This window comes from Lucilia sericata, unplaced genomic scaffold (genome assembly GCF_015586225.1).
Source record: "Lucilia sericata isolate MDLA Ls3-8-SP2 unplaced genomic scaffold, ASM1558622v1 Contig000220F_arrow, whole genome shotgun sequence".
NCBI classification, from domain to species: Eukaryota; Metazoa; Arthropoda; class Insecta; order Diptera; family Calliphoridae; genus Lucilia; species Lucilia sericata.
In genome coordinates, this window is record NW_023994248.1 from 82,488 (window position 1) to 106,022 (window position 23,535).

A 23,535-nucleotide genomic window follows, 5' to 3' on the forward strand; every position below is an offset into this window, starting at 1 on the left:
TAAGAATCTTATTTAATTAGGACCGTGTATGATTAATAATCACATACAGAGTATCATTTGAAGAAAGAAAAAGTACTAAAAGTGGAATAAATACTAATAAAAATAGTACAATTTTTCCCCTTTCCGCTTAGAAATATACTTTTTTCAGAATTAAGTTTACAAAATGTTCCGTATTTAAATCTATATATCACAGATAAAACTCAAACGATTCAAATCTGCATTCATTTGTTCCAGAAAAATTATGCTTTCAAAAAGGTACCAAATAATTTACGCGAATTTGGTCCTATATAGGCCTTAGTACTCGAGTTCGCAAATAATATACCAACAGCTTATTTTGTGTGAGTAAACAAACTATTTTCAATGAGTTTGAATAAAATTAAATTTCGTGTTTTTCACCTTTTTTGTACTTTTTTTCCCCAGTGAAATAGCAAACATTTTTTTTCAATAAATATTACAGAGTTAGTTCGTAATTTAATAGGAATAGTTCAATAAATCGAAAAGGTTTTCTTAATGTGCTAAAAAATACCAAAAATACAGTTTTCTCCCTTTTAAACAAAAAGTACTGAATTTTAAAAAGGTACGAAACAGGTGTCTCCAAATTTTGGGAGATATATTCAAAATATTTACAAAAATTTTATTAAGTTAAAAAGTTATAAAAAAACACATTTGTTACACATTTTCACCCCCCCTAAAAGGAACGAATTTCACAAAAGTACCAGACACCCATCTGCTTATTTTAAGAGTACATTTAAAATTTTTCTTGTATTACTAATATTAGGCAAGATAATTAAGAAAACCTGTTTTAAACGTTTTTTCCCTTTTTACTCCTAAATGTACAAATTTCCAAAAATCCCTCCTTAGTGGATCTACATAACCAAAAACACATCCACTGTAAAAATTTCATGATTCTAGGTTCAGCCATTTTGGCTGTGCGTTGATGAATCAGTCAGTCAGTAACGCTACTCTTTTATATATATATATATATATATATAGATAGATAGATGATATATTTTCATACATATTTTAATATCTAGCGTTTTACTTTATAATTGGGGATGCCAATAGGTAAGGTTTTTAAATACCTATATGTAAATTTAGGAATTTATTGCGATCGGGAAATGAAATTCATATGTATTTTAGGAAGCATATTCATACATCATGTAACTAATTTTGCAAATTTTTGCATACCACCACGTGATGGCCAATGTTGTATAAGTTATGAAAATATTTTTTTAGGTCATTTGGAATCAATAACATCAAGCACCAACACCAATTTATAATATATGTAAACCTTTTTTTCATGTTTTTAATTTTTTTATACCCTCCACCACCATCAGTGGTGATAGAGGGTATATATGTATAAGTTTGTCATTCCGTGTGTAACACCAAGAAATATTCATCTGAGACTCAGCAAAGTATATATATTCCAGGTCCTTTTCAAATTCTGTGTCGATTTAGCTATGTCCGTCTGTCTGTGTAAAACACGTTCACGTTAAAACTAAGCAAAGGAAATCAAGCAAGTTTTCCAAAAATATTCATTATTGGCCTGAGCAGTTTGGTATTGAAATTCAGCAATATCGGTTTACAACGTAAAAAGTTATGAGCAAAAATTTCTGATTACCTCGAAAAAATTAAGTTTTTTTCCCTAATACTCGAGTAGTTTTCTCAGAAACTACCGAAGATTATTCAATGAATTTTGTTACACGTTATTTATTTTTCCCAGGGATCAATTATGTTCAAACTCAAAACAATCGGTCCAAAATTTCCCATAGCCCCCATACAAAGGTCCATATTCTCGAAAATGGGATTATCGTTAATAATATCGTCCACATCACCACGAAATTTTACACATATGTATATAATATGGATAGAAATCATATTAGCAACGATAATCTGTATCGGTCCCATATAAGGTCCACTTCCGAAAATCACTTAAATGAACATAACTAATTAAGAAATATAGATATTGGAATAATATTCGACATAAACATGTTTTGCGTAATATTTTTCGGATTGATCCATAATAGGACATAGACATATAAGGTCCTCTTCCGAAAATCACTTAAATGTACATAACTAATTAAGAAATGAAGATATTGGAATAATATTCGACATATGTAAATATGTTTTGTGTATACATGTATCACTCTGAAAAATATTTTTCGGATCGGTCCATTATTGGACATAGCTTCCATATAAGACCTATTGCCGATAACCACGTAAACGCACATATTTAATTACTGAATGAAAATATCGGTATAAAATTCATCATGAATGTGTTTAAGGTACATATAAAACACCCTGCGAAATTTTTTCCGAATCGGTCCCTAGCGTCATGAAATAACTCCCCAAAACAAAAATTAAACCATATGAAACAAATCCCTAATTTAAAAATTAAATAAGTTCCCATGTAAAAATTCGACATCTAAATATAGAAAATAACAAATTATGGAAAAAGGCGGTTTTAGTAAAATTTAAAAAAAAGTATGTCGCTCGTACTTTTGAGTGGGGCTTCAAAGTTTAATACATTTCAGTTTAATCGCTTACTAAAGATTTCTTTAATAGCCGGTCTGTGGCCGGGCGCAAGAACTTTCTACTCTATGCTTTGTCCAATAACGGCTTCGCTTAATAAATATTTCCTAAGTAGGAAAGGATTTATCACTCTATCATATGTCCAACACCGGCTTCGCTTAGTAAAGATTTCCTAAAGAGCCCGCCTAAGGCCGTACGCTCTTGATACTGGGAGAGTGTGTTCTTAGCGAAGCCGGTGTCCAATATACCCCAGAGGATAAAACTCTTGCGCCCGTCCAAAAGCCGGCTATCAAACATATATTCTTTTATTTCGTGTGATAAAAGTGATACATATAATGAAATAACTCCCCAAAATTTTTTAGGGATTTATTTCATTTTTGAATTTTGAGGAATTATTTCATAATGAAATAGCTCCCCATTTTAAATGTGAAATGATGCCCCAAAAAGCGAATTAAATCCCAAATTTCGTTGTTTTTGCTTTCTGAACAAATTTTTAGGGTGTTATTTCTTTTTGGTTTTGTGGAGTTATTTCGTGGGGAGTTATTTCTGAAACTATTTAAATGGGTTTTAAAATGAGCGTCCCTAAAAATTTGTTCAGAACGCAAAAACAACGAAATTTGGGGATTAAAATAAAAAATATATGTCTGATAGCAGGCCTTCGGCCGGGCGCAATGGTTTTATCCTCTGGGGTATATTGGACACCGGCTTCCCTAAGAATACACTCTACCTGTATTAGGCCGGCTATTTAGGAAATCTTTACTAAGCGAAGCCGGTGTTGGTCATATTATAGAGTAGTAAATCCTTGCGTCCGGTCGTAGGCCTGATATTTAGGAAATATTTATTAAGCGAAGCCGTTGTTGGACATACCATAGAGTAGAAAGTTCTTGCGCTCGGCCGTAGGCCGGCTATTAAGGGAATCTTTATTAAGCGATTAAACTGAAATGTATTAAACTTTGAATCCCCACTCGAAAGTATGAGCGACCTACTTTTTTAGAAATGTCACTAAAACTGACTTGTTCCATAATTTGTTATTTTTAAATGCGAACTTATTTCATTTTAAAATTAGGGATTTGTTTCAAATGAAATAAATCCCCAAAAATAGGGTGTTATTTCATTTTCATTTAGGAAGTTATTTCATTTCGTTGGGGCAAATTTAAGGACTTATTTCATTTTTGTTTTGGGGAGTTATTTAATGACGCCTTTAAAATGCTAACAGGAGGAGGGTATTTAAGATTCGGCATAGCCGAATATAGCACTCTAACATGTTTTTTTTAACCGGTTAACCGGCATTATTCAAAAGGAATAAAACCAATAAAATATGCGTTTTTTTGTATAACATGTAGTCCAGGAGTATAGAAACAACTAACAATCTTTAAGCTCATGTCGCTCAAATTCCTACAAAAGTATGTATAAACATTGTTCTTCTTCTTAATTTTATGCAAAATTAGATATATTTTTTTCGAATTTTTTAAATGTATATTGTATAAATGTACATATATTGTATATTGAAACATTTTTTAAATTTATTAATACATGTTTTATGCATTTAACACAATTTAAAACAGCTTTCAATACATTACTGATCAGAATTAAGATGCAATTTTTGTGTTTTGTATCTTTCCGAAATGCTTACTCTGTGCACATTACGATTCCTTTCCAATAAAGTTCAAAATTTATTACTAAATGGCCAAATTTGAGAAAAAAATAAAAATATCGATATTTTCCCCTTGTAAATGCACTTGCAAACTTCAGAGCCGTTGCATAGCCGAATATAACACTCTTACTGGTTTATTTATTTAAAATTACAGAAGTAGAAATAGATGCCTTTTAGTACTCAGTTTTTTTTAGTGTTTTTCATACAAATTGTTTTTGCTTCTTCTGTTTCATTTCATAAGTGGTTGAATAAAAGATAATCGTTTGTTTCTATTTTATTAGGATTTCTGAAATTTGTCGTGGTTAATAATGTAACATGTCGATTTTTCAATAACTTTTAATTTGATTTTATATTTTTGTTCCTTTTCATCGTGACAAAACTACGCAGAAATCCTTTAATAATTTTTTTATGATCCACTATAAGATCAAACCATAACAGCATCTCAGCTTCGAAAGAAAAAGCTGGAAATAAATTCATGTCGGTCCGAAAGCCACGTATATAATAGAGCACATCCTTTTGGAAGGGACATTTGTGCGGAATATTTCCAAACCGATCTAATGTTGATCGTCCTAATTTGATAAAAGTTGCCTGATTTTTATTCGATAGTAAACTGCATCCATCGATATTTGTCAAGTTGAAAAGCACAAAATCATTACCATTTTTACGAGGTAAAACGACACACATATTCAGCATAAAGTGCCGTAAATCTTTTTTAAACTGCAACTCTATGGAAAATGTTCGACGCTTTACACTTTTACTCAAATAGCAGGATAAAACATTCAAGAAACCATTCGGATCGTCAGAAGTACACGTGATGTTATCGAAGAACATTTCTAGTCCCGACTAAATACGAAAAAAATATGTAACATAAAATATATGTATATCTTAAACTAATTTAAAACCAAAACGTACTGCTGCATCAGCTTTATCTATCGCCAGGATAATAATAATAGTAAAATAAATAATTAATAAAAATTGTCTCATGCTCGTATTAGTTGAAATGAATTTTAATAGAATTGTATTACTGCGATAAGAACAACTACTTTCAAACTGTTATTTTTAAATTATTTCAATAATACAATAATAATTACTTCATGAATGCTAAATTACGCATTAATAAATATTTAAATTAGCCCTATTATTTCATTTTGTATAAACAATTATTGTTAATTATTGTTAACAATCTGAAAAACATAATTATAAACCGTGTAAGAAATTGTGTTCGGTCATGTTCGATTACACAGTGAGACAAAATAAACCAAAATTGAAATATAATTTTCTGAATGGTCCGAGTAGAAAAAGAATCTGTTTTTTTATTTGCAAAACACCTCCTAAATCTTGAGATACGGGTAAAAACCCAGTTTTTCGTACCTTTTAACACTTATAAGTCAGTAACTTAGTTGAATCTCAACTATGCTTACCAGACGTACTGTTTTCAGCAGTACGCGTACTTCTTTTTAGTAATTGTACTTTTAACTGCATAACCCCTAAAGAAGTACGCAAATGTACTTCTTTTTAGTATTTGTACTTCTTTTTTGAATTTTATCATAATTTTATAGATGTAATCATGACCATATGAAAATATTCTATAGAATCGCTATTTAAGGACTTCAGAGATACATAGTTTGAAAGTGGATTTACTAAGCTCAGAAAGGCAAATTCGACTATAAGAGGTTTCGATGCATTTGTCATGCATAAAATAGTGCGTTTATTCAAAATGCTTTAAAGTTGTAAAATTTTGATTAAGATATCACTGTAATGAAAGTTTTTAATGAATTTTCGGCATAAAAAAAGACTGCAAATGTGAAGGACATGTTTGAATGTTAAAATGGTCCATAATGCTCCGTCGTGTAGGTACCTATTCGATAGCTTTATCCAGTCCCGCTGTGGAACGATTTTTAAAAAACTATACTGCAATTCTTATTTTTCGTAGCAGGGTGCCTAATTTTTCGAAAATTAGGTATCTGAGGATGTTTGAAGAATGACAAATTTGAATAACAGAGTAAAAGTTGTAACGTTTTTGTAACAGTTAGAGATAGAGAATTTTTATATTTTACTGGACATTTTTTCTCCATAAAAAGATATCAAACATATGTTCACAAAAAATGGTTGATATTTGAAAATGTAAACAAACCAAACGAAACTAAAATTTAGGGAATTTTACACTTTTTAAAGAAAATATATAAATTAATAGCACACTAATATTAAAAAAATGATTTGTAATTGGATTAATTTTATTGTCATAAATTAGTTTTATATAATTTTTTTTTGTGAAAAATCATAGCAACCAATGTCAATATAGCGTTTCAAAGTTTGAAGATGTTTTCAAAGTTTGGAGATGTTTTTACAAAGTATTTTATATAGGAACCGTACTATATATTAATGCATTAGAAAACTATTATTTTTAAAATCCATTAGCAGTTGACGACGTTATTGATATTTTTCTTAATATAAAATTATTCAAAAACTGATTTTTTTGAAAGATGATTTATATGGGGGATAGGGTATATTATGAATCCTTCCAAAATTTTGAACTTTTTGGTATAAAATATTTTTATTCATCCATGAGTTATGTAACACTTTTTTTCACATTCTAAATTGCGTACTTAGAAAAATCTTTAAAAAGGTAAAAATTTTTTGAAGGACTTAGATTTAAATGGGTATATTTTTGAAACTACATAATTACGATATTGACTTGAATTTTTTTTCAGATCAAAAATTAACTTTACTAAACAAAAATAATTACGATGGGTTACATTTGGATGTAATTGTACCAAATATTTACAAAATTAATAAAGTTTTTATACAAATTTTAGTTTTTGAAACTCAAGAAACATGTTATATAAAATCTTTATTTATTAACAAAGCTTAATGAAATTTTCAACTTTTTTTTTTAATTTGTTATTCTAAATAAAAAAGTGTAAAAAATTTGTCAAAATGACAAAAGAAATCCCGCGATTCCAAAAATTGGAACGAAAATCCCAAAAATTGTATTTTTTAAAATTGTACCCATAGGATCCATATTTCTCTCTTGGCTCAGAAAATACTTTGGGGATAAATAGGAAACACATCAAGGCTTCCAAAACTGCTTTCAGTTTTCTGATCCCAGCTTTGGGATTTTAGAACATGTGGCACAATTTTGAAATTTTAATAAAAAATAGGTCAAATTCGGAGGGGCGTAGGAGCGAGATATTCAAAAAATAGGACATATTTTTTATACATGTATTTTTCATAAATGTATGTATTTTCATATGTATGTTTTTAAAGAAAGTTTGTTTTTAATAAAGAAAGAGTGTAGGCACTTTTTGCACCAAAAATGGCATTAATCTACCATCGTTTATTTCTGGATCTATAAATGCTATTGCCCTGATTTTTGGTGTTGTTGGTAATTTAGTGGTCTAACTAACTAATTTAAATCCATTCGGTTCAAAATTTCGTCCTATATTTTGAAAAGTGTGGACCAAGGTAAGGCCAATTTTTTTAATTGCAATTCTCAAATGCCAATAACTCAGAAATTATAAGATGTAAATAGCACATGCAAGCATACAAAGCTGAGCGCTTTCCAAATCGGATGGAAAAGCAAAAAATGGCATGCGTTTAAAAATTTTATATATTGAAGGTACCCTAGTTTGAGCCCCCATAGCATACGCATATTGTACGAAATGTTTCGTGGTTTCGCACCATAAATTAATATTTTTTGTTTGCTCATGGAATGAAACATATGTTTTTGGAAAGGGCTATGTCCGATAAGTGTTCCTTATTATCCACATTATTTCATTTAGTGAATAGGTTATTACTTGTAAAGAACAAAACAATTTGGATTTGTTATAGCCCAATTGTCTAGGACGTTCTTTTAACAAACAGTGGGTTTGTGGTTGGGGCCCTGCTGGATACCGTTTGTTTTTTTCAAAATTACATTCATTTATATATTTGTTTGTAAAAAGCCGTTCTCAAAATTACAAAAAGCAACGTGTTAATGAAGCATCGAGTAAGCGACTGGAGTGAAAAAACATAGAAAATAACTGAATGCCTGGGTTCAAATCCCGGCTGAGGAATTTTTTTTTTTTTTTTTGCTTTCTACATACAAGGTCGGCCCAAAATAACTAGCTATCACATAACATATTTGTAGGTTTATTTGTAACTAGTTATTTCGCGAACCTCGTCCAACAAAAATAATTAGTTATTCACCCAAAAAGTAATTAGTGTTTACTTAGATCTCACATTATTTTCATGCTTACCCGGTAAGTAAAATTTTTACTGGGAAGTAACCACTTATTTCTGTTATTCTGATCAGAATATGAGTAGGTATGTATGTATTCTATAATAATACAATTTCACTTCCGAATAACTTCCAAAAAAAGAGCATTACTTCTTGAGAACGACTTCGAAAGTAGTGAATTTGGAATCAAATTAAAAACAACATCCCTCCTATGACAAACCTGTGTTAAAATCATCACTTCTTCAGCTCTTTTTCAGTACTTCCATGGAGTAAATTCTACTTCTTTTTCGCTTCTTTGGAAGTTTTGTTTTGCTGGTTAGTTTCAATATTATAGAAAATTAAAAAAGTACTTTTTGAAGAACGAAAAAGTACCAAAAATCCTCTTTTATGTGTTCTCTTCTTTCTTTCTTTCTTTCTTTCTTCTCTTTCACTTACTCCGGGCTCTACATGCTTAATTTCATGTTTCTAGGATCAATATTATAGAAAATTCAAAAAGTACCTTATAAAGAAAGAAAAAGTACCAAAAAGTCCCACTTTATGGAATCTCATTTACTCATGCTCTTTATGCTTAATTTTATGTTTCTATGTTTAATATTATAAAAAATTCATAAAATATCTTTTGAAGAATGAAAAAGTACCATTTTATATGTTCTCACTTACTCCGGGATCTACATGCTCAGTTTTATGTTATGATTTTATTAGATATTTTTACTTAAAATTATTTTAATTATCTATATATATAAAATTCTAACGTTACTGACTCACTGACTGACTGATTAATTATTGCACAGCCTAAACGGTTGAAGCAAAAAGCTGAAACTTGGACAGGAGATTGGAAATTCGAATATTTAGGGGGTAAAAAGATAAAAACGGGTAAATTCGGTAACCTTATACCTCCTAAACTAGAAAAGATACAAAAACAGTTTAAAGCTTATTGTCGTTCATTTAAAAAATAAGTGTCTAGTATCTTTTAAACCAATGAACATCCAAAAATATATTTGACTCCTTCATAACCTGACAAAAAACAAAAATACGAATTTGGTACTTTTTGGATATTCGGACGTTTGAGGGGTGAAAATTGTACCTATTTTTGGTACTTTTTGCATAAAACATTGTTTCCTATGTATTGATTTGTATTAACATGCGAATGAATACATTTTTTTTAATAAAATGTTTATTACTTCAATCGGGAGAAAAAAAGCACCAAAAAGAGGAAAAGCGGGAAATTTGATTTTATTGAAACTCACTGCCCCAATTTTAATAAAATTGGAGAAATTGATAGATTTAGTAACACTAAATCTACCAATGGGATGTTACTTGGAACTCTGGCACAAAATACTTTTTTTCTTTAAAAGGTAATTTTTGAATTTTCTATAATATTGAACCTAGAAACATGAAATTAAGGGCGTCATGAAATAACTCCCCACGAAATAACTCCCAAAACAAAAATGAAATAAGACAATTTAAAAATGAAAAAAAGCCCCAACGAAATGAAATAACTTCTTAAATTAAAATGAAATAACACCCCATTTTTGGGGATTCATTTCATATGAAACAAATCCCTAATTTTAAAATGAAATAAGTTCCCATTTAAAAATAACAAATTAGTAGGTCGCTCATTCTTTCTTTCGAGTGGGTCTTCAAAGTTTTAAACAATTCAATTTAATCGCTTAATAAAGATTCCCTTATTAGCAAATTTTGGGATTTAATTCGTTTTTTGGGCATTATTTCACATTTAAAATGGGGAGTTATTTCATTATGAAATAATTCCTCAAAATTCAAAAATAAAATAAATTCCTAAAAATATTTTTGGGGAGTTATTTCATTATATTACTTTTGTCACACGAAATAAAAAATATATGTCTGATTGCCGTCCTTCGGTCGTCCGCAAGGGTTTTATCCTCTGGGGTACATTGGACACCGGCTTCGCTAGGAATACACTCTTCTTGTATCTTGGCCTTAGGCCAAATAAAATAAATCCCAAAAATATTTTTAGGGATTTATTTCATTTTTGAATTTTGCGGAATTATTTCATAATGAAATAACTCCCCGTTTTAAATGTGAAATAAAGCCCAAAAAAAAAAACGAATTAAATCCCCAAATTTCGTTGTTTTCGCTTTCTGAACAAATTTTTAGGGAGTTATTTCATTTTTGTTTTGGCGAGTTATTTCGTGGAGAGTCATTTCATGTCGCCTTTTGTTTCATATGAAATAAATGGGGTGTTATTTCATTTTAATTTAGGAAGTTATTTCATTTCGTTTTTATTTTTCATTTTTAAATTGGGGAATTATTTCATAACGAAATAAGTCCCCAAATTTGAGGAGTTATTTCATTTTTGTTTTGGGGAGTTATTTCATGACGCCGAGAACATATAAAAGGGGACTTTTTGATGCTTTTTCGTTCTTCAAAAGGTACTTTTTGAATTTTCTATAATAATGAACTAGAAACATGAAATTAAGCATGGAGAGCCCAAAGTATCTGAGACAATATGTCGGATTTATGCCTATTTCAAAAAAATGGAGTATTAAATAACTCTAATAAACTGCTTGATTTGGTATTCGTAAATGAACCTAAAGATTGTTCCCTGATCCGTCATCACCCTATCACTAAAGCTGAAGATCGTCATCATCCTACTATTGAAGTTAACTGTAACTATCCAATTTCTGTGAAAGAAAATAAAAATCGTAATAACATAAAATAATACTGTTTTAAGAAGACTAATTACAATGATTAAAACTTTTATTTATCCAATACAAACTGGCTGTAAATTTTATCGTTATCCAGTGGAACTCCGGCAGCAATTGACTCGACTATAAATTCCTTTTATGAGACCGTGTTTATTTACATCAATGATTGCGTTCCTAAATATATGCACGTTAATAAATCTGGCCCTCCTTGGAATTCAAAATCACTATCGAGACTAAAAAATCTGAAAAATAAGTTTTATAAGAAATACAAACAATCTGGAATGCTGATTGATTACTCCAAATATTCCTTATATCGAGCTAAATATAATTTACTTAACCTTGACCTATACAAGAATTATTTAAACATTTTGAAATTAAATTTCAAACGTGATCCAAAAATATTTTATAAATTTGTTAATTCAAAAAGAAGTTCCGATGTATTTCCAACCTCAATGAAGTACCATTCAACCGAATCTTCCGATCATGCTGAAATAAGTAATTTGTTTGCTGATTTTTTGCTTCGACTTACTCTACAGCTGAATATGATATATCAAAAACCTATCCATATTCTATCCAACAACAACCAATATCATTTCCTTTTTTGACTACTTCCACTTTATATTCTCTGATGTTGAAACTAAAATCATTTTTCTTCAGTGGACCTGATGGGATCCCTAGCAGCATTCTACTAAATTGTGGTCAATCTCTGCTACTCCGTTAACTATTCTATTTAACATGTCTATAAAGTATGGCTACTTCCCGAAATTTTTCTTATTCTTCCCCTGTTTAAATCGGGGAATAAATTCAATATAATGAATTATAGAGGTATCGCTAAATTAAGTGCTATACCTAAATTATTTGAACAATATCTCACTGATTTTTTAAGTCGTCAAGTCTCCTCCATTATTACACCATTCCAACATGGTTTTCGTAAAGGATGTTCGACTACAACTAATCTGTTAGAACTTTCAACGAAGATTAATAATGGCATCATAAATGGACTCTACACTGATGTCATATACCCTGATTTTAGCAAAGCCTTCGACAGAGTTAACCACCATCTTCTTTTACATAAATTGTAACTAATGGGTTTTACCAACTGCTGTTTGGAATGGATAAAATCTTATCTGATATGTCGTGAGCAGAGTGTGCGTCAATTCTGGAGTTCCGCAAGGTAGTCATCTCGGACCAATTATATTCTTGTTGTATATTAACGACCTTCCTACTACATTAAATTCTTCCAATATTCTTATGTAAGCTGACGATGTAAAATTGTTTTCAAGCTGTGCGGATTCTATTGTTCAAAATTCTTTACAACAGGATTTAAATTTATTTTTCGTTTGCTGCCAAATTAATTTATTGACATTAATTTAAAGAAATGTAAGCATATGCGTTTTTCCAGAAAAATTAGACCAATAGGCTGTTATTTCCTTGGTGATTATATGTTGGATGTTGTTGACATTTTTTTGGATCTTGGTGTACTGTTTGACACGAAATTATCTTTTGTTGAACATATAAATATGTGCACAAATAAAGCTAGCTCGTGGTACACATGGTTTTATTAAACGATGTTCAAGAGAATTTTCCGATTTATCTATATCGAAACATTTACATATAATGCTTTTATAATGTTCATTTATATAATGTTCATAGTCATCGTATTGAGTCAGTTCAAAAACAATTTATGTTATTCGTTTTACGGAATTCTTATCCTAACCCTTCTATCCATCTTCCTCCATACAGTACTAGGTTACTGCAGCTTAATCTACCAACTTTAAAAAGCCGCCGTACAATGCTGAATGTTTTATTTCTTATCAATCTGATAAATGGCAATATCACTTCGGAATTTCTTTTAAACAACTTATTTTTTAATGTCCCTCAACGACCAACTCGTTACTATCAATTCAATATTTTCAACAAACTTTTGCTAATGCTGATTCGTTTCGTCGTATCCCAGCAAAATATTTGCTTACAAATTCACTAGAAAAATCACCAGAATTCATCGAGTAAAGTGCTTACTATTCTACTAGAAAAAGTACTTATTTTTGTTTGAGATGTTCCAAAAGTAAGTCAATATTATTTGATTGGAAATAAGTTGTTTTTTTAGTAGAGTTATTTATAGAATATTTATGAAAAAATAAAAATAAAAAGTCGACACAGACTGGGGTTGAACTCAATACCTTCCGTCTGCCAGTTGGATGCTCCACTCACTACACCACTGCTTAGCTGTTTTATTGTGCGTCAAATAATAGTTTTCACACACAAATACTATTTTATTTTCTGTTTGTCTAAAAATAGATATTTGATATCGTGTGCACAAAAAGGAAAAAAAAAGAAAAAGTAACTGTTTTATGTTTGTTTGTTTCTTTATTTTGATTTTTTTTAGACTTTACATACAAAGTAAGTCATTAATAAAGTACTTAATGGTAATCATTGTAAGCAAAGGTTTTGCTGGGATGTGTCTAAATTTTAATGAGCTGTACAACATTATTGATACATCCTCGAGTACTAAAATTATTAAGCGAAATTTACTCTCATATTTAAATATATTGTATTAATTCTACTTATTTTATATTTTGTAAAAATTAAAATGTTTGTCTGTAAGGAGTAATTCCACAGACTAAATAAATAAATAAAAAATAAATAAAAAACGTATTATAGGGGACTTTTTGGTACTTTTTCGTTCTTGAAAAGGTACTTTTTGAAGTGTCTATAATATTCAACCTAGGAACATGAAATTAAGCAATTAAGTAATGAGTTAAAAAGGTAATAAAACCTTTCTTCACTACTTCTTCATTAGCATTTTAAGTCATTATTTTAACACGGTGATGTCATTGGAGGCAAGTACTTCACGCTCGCTTACAAATAGGGAGTTAAAAAAGTACTTGCAATTTCTCTTAGAAAACAGTTGTTGAGTAAGTTGTTTTGTTTTTTAATAATAAAAAGAGCCAGCTAGAATACGAACCAGGGACTTCGGTTTGTTAGTCAAATGTTCTACTCACTGCACCACTTCTTAGCTATTTTATTGTGCATCAAATAATGGTTTTCATATACAAATATAATTTTGTTTTCTTTATTGTAAAACACAATTCTAAATAATGTAGACGGTAAGTAGTAGTCATTGAAAAGTAAGTGGTTATGGAAGTACAACCCTCTATAAAAAGTTACCTTCTGTTACATTTTCGTTCTCCAACTGATATTTTTTGAATTTCCTGTAAATCATTATTGATTGAAAATCTATGAAATATAGAACCTATGAACTTTTTAAGGGGGACTTTTTGATATTGCAGATATACATACATATGTACATGAATATATATTATACTGACTGAAAATTTACAATAATATTTATTTTATTTCATTGCGATGAGGGTAGCGAAGCATACTGGCTATAGCTAGTTTTCATATAAAGTCATAATATTATCTAAAAAATTTTATATTATGCCGTTTTATTGAACATTTTATAACATTGTTGTAAATGTGGTATATAAGATATCGTAAAAAATGAAAAATTGTAAAGAAAAATGTAAATTTTGCACATTTAAAAAAGTACGGGAACTTTTTTTATGATCGCAACAAAATATTATCATATTCCGTAACATACATATATACATATGTTCAAGCTCTACATGGTCATGCTATGGTATTTTTGATATTCGCAAAAATTTCAAAAAGTGCACAGTCAATACATACTTTGGTTATATAACTTTGTCATTTCGTGTGTAAGACCAAGAAATATTTATCTGAGACCCAACAAAGTATATATATTCTGAATCCTTACGAAAAAACGAAGTAATAGAATTTAGCCAAATTCACCCAAAACGTTCTTCATTTTGCTAAGTTGTTTGGTATTAAAAATTAGCAAAATCGTTTCACATCGGGAAAAGTTATGAATCAAATTTAAAAACTCCGAAAAATTAGCATTTTCACACATTCTGATGAAATTTTCACGAAAACTATGCAATATAATTCCATGAAAATCATCATACATTCGTTTTTACAAGAGAGCTTAATCCCTGTTGAAAATTGGCGGAATCGGTCCACAACTTCATATACCTCTCATACAAATTTTGCACGTTAAAGTTTTATGTCAAAAAAATTCATACAGAAGAAAAATTTTCTGGATCTTTCCATAATTAGTCCTAGCTCCCATACAAGGTCCCCTCCCGAAATCAAAACGCTCATAACTCATTACTAAATTAAGATATCAATACAAGATTTGGCACAAAGTTTTCTTTTATATACATAAATGTTACTGTAGATGCGTTTTTCGGATCGTTCCACATTTGGTCGTAGCTCCCATACAAGGCCCCCTTCAGAAAAACACTTAAACGCAGATAAATCATTACCAAACAATGATATCCATACAAAATCAAAACACTTTTAATTTTCAACAGAAATTGAAGCAGAAGATGCATACATTGAAGAATAATAAATAATTGTTTTTTACAACAAAAAATTATTACTAATACATGTACCAAAGCACAGTTTTTGACTTAAGGGGTCAAAGTTGGACACTTTGGTCACACAGGGTTTTATTCAAATGAGTGTAGGTTTTCACCTATTGGTCCTAGCAAAAATTGTTCAAAGGAGTTCAGATAGCTATTTTTTCATTCTTTCAAAAAACAATTCCTTTAATTAAAATAATTTTTTTTAAATATATTTTTTTAAATGGGCGCTTTTATGCTTAAAAGAAAGCTTATACAATTTCTTTAAATAGCTTTATAGCCCCATAATAAGATGCGAGTGGGATATCAAAAAAAAAATATTTTTTAACTCAAGAATACATTTTTTTCAATATTTGGCACATAATTTTTCCTTATTTTTTCAAAATGGACGTTTTTATTGTATTTTTTTTTTACTCAAAAGAAAGCTTAGACCATTTCCTTTAAGAGCTTTGTGGTCACTTAGTGGGATAAAAAAATGATTAAAAAAATAAAAAAAAATATATTTTTTTTAATAGTGAAGAAACAGCTGTCTGAACTCTTTGGACAATTTTTTATAGAACCAATAGGTGAAAAGTTACACTCATTTCAATAAAACCCTGTATGACCAAGAAGTCCAACTTTGGCCGATAAGCTGAAAATTTGTGTATGACCTACTATCCGATAGCCTTATATATAACAATAATATAACTTTAGTGAAAATTTCGTCAAAATCGATTTTGTTGAGTCACTTGACATGAAATTGCCCATATATATTATATAACTATGTATTTACAGTTAAGATTGAATCAAAATAGATATTATTTTGAAGATTTTTGTAGAAATTTATATGACAACGCTGGTTGATAGTCAGCAGAATTGTGCTATCAAACATGAAACAAAAAATGTAGATACTGCATTGCGCAGGTCCGTTATTTTTGTTTCTTAATCAGCTGTTTTAGTGTGACGTCACAACAACAAAAAGCTGCTGGAACAGCGAGCAAGTATAATGGAACTAAAACTAATAAAGAACTTTTGGGATTTTCTTCTTAAAAATCAAAACGCTCTGGCTTCATGCCGTCCAATTTTTACTTTTTTCAGGCATTATATTAACCAACATTAAATTTAATGATGACACGGCTCCATCAGATTACCGATATTGCCTATAAATAAAGGCGCTCTTTCTTTTACATGAGTATACCATCTTAGTGAAGGTGGATTGTATAAGCCAACGCCGGAATTAATGACATAGATAGGACTAGAACTAGTTTTTAATTCATTCATTTCATTAATTGAATAATGAAAGCGATTTGTTAATAAAAAACAGTTTCTTAAAAATTCATTTGAAACAAGCTCAACACATGAAAACAAAACGTTTCATAAAACAAAATGTTTCCCGTTTTTGTGATATCTGAACTTTTTAGAAGGTTTTTGTATCAGTGATCACAGTGCTGTAACAATTTTTTCAAAATTCAAACTTTTTCATCGGCATATCTGAGGCGGAAAAAACGAAACTAATAAGCCTCAAAATTTGTTATTATACAAGTTATATATTGAACATTAATTTGGTGGAGTTTTACTAAATTCGGAGGTGATGATGAAAAAACCTTTGTTTGATGGGAAGTTATTAACTCACAAAAACGGATTACAATAAATTCAAAATTTTAGCACTATTTTTTAAGGGCATTGCATATTATATTTAGGAATGATAAAATCTAGTTTTGAAATTTTCTTTTATTTTTTAATTCCATTTTTTTCTTTTGCTCTTATGCATTTATGCATATATTCTATCAAATTAAGTTTATATGTATATCTTAAATCCTGTAGAATTGTATACAAGAGTCTGATGTTAAGCACTTTTCAGTCTATTAAAAAATGTCGCCCAAAATCAGTGTTTTGGTCGCAGATGAAGGAAATGAGATTTTAACAAAATAAGTACGCCAATATTATTACAGATCGAAAAACTTTCAAAAGTATAGTGTGAATTTGTATTGTATTGAAATTATTGGGACTTAAATCCATGGGATTAAAAAGTTGTTAACAAACTGCTTAAAAATTATATTTGTATGTAAATGGAAATATGTATGTATATTAAAGTAAATTTTATTACAAAATCTATCAAATTTAGTAAAAAGGGTTTAAAAATAAATAAAGGCCCAAATAGACTACACAAGCGGCTTATCAAACATACTTTTTTCATTCGCACACACACTACACAAACATTGCTCGTTCAAAAACCGATTTTTTCACGTTTTTGTGGACTTTCAAAGATACAGATCTCAATTTTTCTTAGAAATGTAAATTTTTTGAAAAATTTGGTATTAATGATTATAAACCATACAAATGGTTTGACAAAAATTCAATATGTTTGCGTAAAAATCAGAATTGTTTAATTTTTGTACAAACAAACAGCAATCATTTGTACAAACACGTAACACCCTCATACACTACACAACAGGCTTGCACAAACGTAAAATATTGGTATGTTTGTCAAGCCATTTGTGTAGTCTATTTGAGCCTTAAGAATCAAATAATAATGTTTTCATTAAAATATAAATGTAAGAAAAATATTCCCATATTAAATACATGTGTTCGCAGAACGTACATATTGGAACCAAACTGAAATCTCTAAAATAAAAATCGGTCCACAATTGAACCAACACTCCATATAAAGTAAACTGACCATACGTCCTCCTTTTTTAGAGGACAATCATCTCTTTTAACTGACTGTCATCTTTAAAATATATGTCCTCTTTCTGTCATCTATTTCCATAATATGTCATCTTTTGTCATCTTAATTTTAAAACCTTGATCAATATTTATTTTTGTAAATTAAAACAAATTTTATTAATTCATAAAATTCAAGTAGCTTAAAATACCTTTATTAAACCATTGCCAATAATAAGTTGATTTTCAAATTTTTTCTCAGATCTCAGCTTTTTAATTTTAGGTTGATAGTGAAAATTAATTATGATTTCTTTTAAAATAAAATCTAAAATTTATAATTTTATCTTTTACAAATTTGTAAATAAAATCTCAGAAAAATTTTAAAAGATTATATTTTGGGAAAAAGTCTCTAATCTAGGTAGTATTGGATTAATATATGAATATTTGACAATATTCCAATTGGCCAGCACTATTTTTAGGCAATTTGGAAATGCCTCTCTGTCAACTAAATGATGGCCCAAATCATTTTATTTTCCTTTATTACTAATGTATGTTAAATATAATGCATATTTATCCATAATTGCAATAAAAATAAGTAAAATAAGAAAATGTGCAATACCCAGGAAAAACTTACATTGAAAAGTAATGAGTTAAATAGCTAATAAAACCTCTTTTCACTACTTCTTCATTAGCATTTTAAGTCATTATTTTAACACGGTGATGTCATTGGAGGCAAGTACTTCTACGCATGCTTACAAATAGGGACTTAAAGAAGTACTTGCAATTTCCCTTACAAAACAGTTGTTGAGTAAGTTGTTTTGTTTTTTAATAATAAAAAGAGCCAGCTAGAATACGAACCAGGGGCTTCGGTTTGTTAGTCAAATGTTCTACACACTGCACCACTGCTTAGCTATTTTATTGCGCGTCAAATAATGGTTTTCACAAACAAAACTAATTTTTTTTTTTATTTTTTTAAAACACAATTCTTAAAACGCAATTAAATAAAATGTGCAAACAAAATGACAAAGCCGAAAATAAAGTACTTCTATATCAGATTATAAGAAAGTCATTACTAGAGTACTTCTATGTAATGCAGACGGTAAGTAATAGTCATTGAAAAGTAAGTGGTTATGGAAGTACAACCCATTACCGAGTTTTTGCTGGGTAGTGATGTTAATTTTGTCGCAAAATATTCGTTATTCGGATACTTTTAATAATAATTTAAAATTATATGTTATATGTACAAGATTTTTTAAAAAAGATTTAGAATGTATGCCGGAGAAAAAGATTTTTTATTTTATCAAGAGAGAAGGACAACAAAGACATTTAATCACGATTGACCCAGAAAACTCTTTTAAAAACATAATTTTCTTCACTTTTTAAATTTTTTTACAACTTCTGCGATTTTTTCTTAATGTAAACAAACAGGAATTTTGACAGATAAGATTGTAACAGCTGATGATCGGAATAGTAGAATATAACACTCTTACTTGTTCTGTTTTTACATTATATTCCACTTGCTATGTATGTATGTATATAATAACATTGTCAATGCCATAAACCTGTTTTTTTATTTTCGCTCTACATTCGTGCTTTTTCTGTAGAAGCAAGTAACTCCACTTTCTATCGGAATGGAATTCTGTGACAGGCCTGATAAGATAGTTAATGTTAAAAATGTATTAAAAATGTGCGTTATATTGGATTTTCGTTAAAGTGAGATTCGTTATTGCCCCTATATGAAATTGGAAAAAAATCAACATTTCTTTATAAATAAATTATGCCTCTAAAAAAGGCATAATTTCCTTTGTGCTAGTTCAGTTTAGAATAATAAAATAAAATAATAGAAAACTTGAATCCGTGCAAAAACAATTTCTCATTTTTTGCCTCCGAAATCTCAGATGGAATCCTGATATAAACCTACCACCAAATCGTAATCGTATTGCGCTTATTAAGCTTCCAACATTAAAAAGTACAAGAATGGTTTCGAATGTCACATTTTTATTAAACTTATTAAATGGAAAATTTAACTCCCAATTCCTTCTTTCGAATATCCGCATTAATGTTTCATTATATATAGAATTCCATAGGTCAAATTTTATAAATTTTGATCCTCTTCGCAGAATATGCTTAGAAGTCAACCGCCTATACGATCTCATTGATTTTTCTACACCCACGAATGAAATAAAAGCCAAACTGATTTATTATCTTAATTCAAATGTATATGATTATAATTGTTTTCAATAATAATTGTTATGTTATATATATAGATTATATTTGTATTATAATTGTATTGTGCTCAGCTGTAAAAAATTAATAGTTGAATTAAATAAATAAAATATAATTATACGGTTTTAATCATTGAACATATGTGTACGGTAATTTAAACAAAAATTAATTTGCAAAAAATTCACGAAAAATATTGTGGTATATAACCACAATACTTTATGTATTATTTGTACAAAAACTGTGCAGAATTGCAATATAAATAGCAGTGTAAACATTTTTTGAGTAGTGCAAATTTGCAAAGTGTCGAAGTCGTTTAGAATTCGCAATATAAAGATAACATGTCGAAAAAAACGAACAGAAAGGCTTTGGAATTACTTTTTGATCGTCCTCTTGAGCCTGTTTTTACAACTAGGGACGATGGAAAAGCTGTATTTGATTTGCCTGAAAGTTATTATAACGAACAGTATGTAGATGTCAAAGATGAAATTCATTCAAGATTTAGCGAAGATGTCGATGTTAAGATCCCTTTACGCGAATTAAAGCCGAAGCCTGACTTAAGTTTTACCCGACCATTGGGAAAAAGAAAACAATTTTCACTTTTTAATAGCATCCATCGATCTATTGCTGCTCGTTTAATTGATATTTTTATGAGCAGTCCAAACGAAGATATATTTATTGCAACGTGTGCTTATTGCAAAGATCGCGTAAATCCTTTTCTATTTCAATATTGTTATTCTGTAGCTGTGCAACATCGCAAGGACACTAACGACTTCCCTGTAAAACCAATTGCAGAAACATTTCCACAAAATTTTGTTGAACCAGCTGTCTTTAAAGATGCGCGTGCCGAAGGAGAAGTTGTTCCAAATCCAGGCGATAGAGTGAGTAATTAAAATATTACTTAATAAATTTAAAAAAAAACAATGTGTGTATGATTTCAGCGTCATATCGAAATTCCTCGAAATTACACGGCTTCCGACCGGGAGGAAGAGCAACGGCTGGGCTATTTTCGTGAAGATATCGGAGTAAATAGTCATCATTGGCATTGGCATTTAGTATACCCGGGCAATGGACCAATTGATATAGTCAAAAAAGATCGTCGCGGTGAACTGTTTTATTATATGCACCACCAGATCTTAGCCCGGTATAATGTGGAACGTTTTTGCAACGGTTTAGCAAAAGTAAAAATTCTTAATAACGTACGTGAACCCATAACAGAAGGTTATTTCCCAAAAATAATGAGCAGTTTAAACAATCGTACGTACCCATCACGAAATACTAACACCAAATTGCAGGATATTGATCGAGATGACTCAAAATTGGAAATTGCAGATTTAGAACGTTGGACTGATCGTATTGTAACTGCTATTGATCAAGGATTTGTAGTTGATGTAAGTTACAAATAAATTATATCAGAACTTGTTTGAATTACACCACATTATCATTTTAAATTTAGACTCAAGGTAAACAAATACCTTTAGATTCAAAAAAGGGCATTGATATTTTGGGTGATATGGTGGAATGCACAATTTTGTCAGTTAATCCCACTTTTTATGGAAATCTCCACAATGAAGGTCATAATGCCATATCATTTTGCCACGATCCAGATGCACGATTCTTAGAGGATTTCGGTGTTATGGGTGATGTAACTACTGCTATGCGAGATCCCGTCTTTTACAGATGGCATGGTTTTATTGACACCATCTTCAATAGACACAAGGAGCGTTTAGATCCATACAGCAGTAAGGATTTGGAATTTAATGGAGTAATTGTTACGAAATTGGAAGTGCGCATACAATCGCTCAAGGCAACTCCCAATACATTGCTAACGTACATGGAAAGATCTGATGTAAATTTAGCAGCTGGTCTAGACTTTGGTCCAAAGGGAAATATTTATGCCACTTTTACTCATTTGCAACATGCCCCCTTCGAGTATGTGATTGATGTTACAAACAACGATAAGAAACCTTTGAAGGGCACATGCCGCATATTCCTTTGTCCCAAGTCAGATGAACGTGGTATTCCACTTAGTCTGAACGATCAACGTCAACTAGCTATTGAAATGGATAAGTTTACAGTAAACTGTAAGTCCTACCAAATGTGTAATTATAAATCTGTTGTACATTGCTTACTATTATAATAACATTTTTCAGTAATGCCAGGACCCAACAACATACACCAATTATCAAAGAAGTCAAGCATTACAATTCCATATGAACGTACATTTAGACCTATTGGACCCAACCATCAGCCTACCGATATGGAGCGTTTGGCCGAATTCCGATTCTGTGGTTGTGGCTGGCCAGAACACATGCTTTTACCCAGAGGTAAGCCGGAGGGTATGGCATTTGATTTGTTCGTTATGATTTCCGATTATTCAGGAGATGCAGTGCAGCAAACGAATAACAAGTATGTGAATAAAACTTTAATACTAAAATGTAACATAAGCGTATCCAAGAACAAATGTAACCTAACTTATTTACAGCCCGGATATATGTGGAGACTCATCCTCATTTTGTGGTCTTAAGGATAAGTTATATCCTGACAATCGCGCTATGGGATATCCATTCGATAGACGCCTACAGTTAGGCACACTTAAGGAACTTACTAACACCTTTTCAAATATGTCTATGGTTGATGTGATGATACGTTTTAATGACGTCATTGTTGATAGAAAGAACTAAACAATTTCTTTAAATATCAACACATACATACATATGTATATTATGTATTCCAATCGTTTTGCAAAATGTATTATTCTTGCTAACATATGCTTTTGTCTATAGAATATACATATGTTTGTAGTAAGAATTATTTAGTATATATTTGTGTATCAAATCCACTTTCTATGTAATCAAAAAATTAAAAAAATAAAATATTATATGAGAAACTATCAAAATCTGTTGATTTTTAGTTAATTTTTTTTAATTTAATGGCACATATAAATGTTTTGAACAAATATAAACCGATCATATTGCATAATAAATCTTTGACGTTCTCAATTTTTATAAAGCGGCGCAAAAGTTATGACGATTTAATGAGGAAATTTAAAAAATCTCAAAATTTATTGTTCCAAAAAATAATTACACAAAATTATAAAATTAACTAAAAACTATTAAATACATCATA

At 29.9% G+C, this 23,535-nt stretch overlaps 3 protein-coding genes across 3 annotated transcripts in view; 1 reads left to right on the plus strand and 2 right to left on the minus strand.

Moving 5' to 3' along the window:
- Window positions 1-23,535, minus strand: part of LOC119602298 (potassium voltage-gated channel subfamily H member 3-like) — a 175,284-nt gene that overhangs the window by 60,189 nt on the left and 91,560 nt on the right. The gene's annotated exons all lie outside the window — the stretch shown is intronic.
- Window positions 4,523-5,017, minus strand: LOC119602306. Its single transcript, XM_037953741.1, has one exon. It carries the CDS (start codon window positions 5,015-5,017, stop codon window positions 4,523-4,525), a length of 495 nt encoding a protein of 164 aa, XP_037809669.1.
- On the plus strand, window positions 20,717-23,292 carry LOC119602310 (phenoloxidase 2-like). Its single transcript, XM_037953743.1, has 5 exons — window positions 20,717-21,287; window positions 21,348-21,797; window positions 21,863-22,490; window positions 22,560-22,815; window positions 22,892-23,292. Exons 1-5 carry the CDS (start codon window positions 20,748-20,750, stop codon window positions 23,088-23,090), a joined length of 2,073 nt encoding a protein of 690 aa, XP_037809671.1. The 5' UTR covers window positions 20,717-20,747; the 3' UTR covers window positions 23,091-23,292.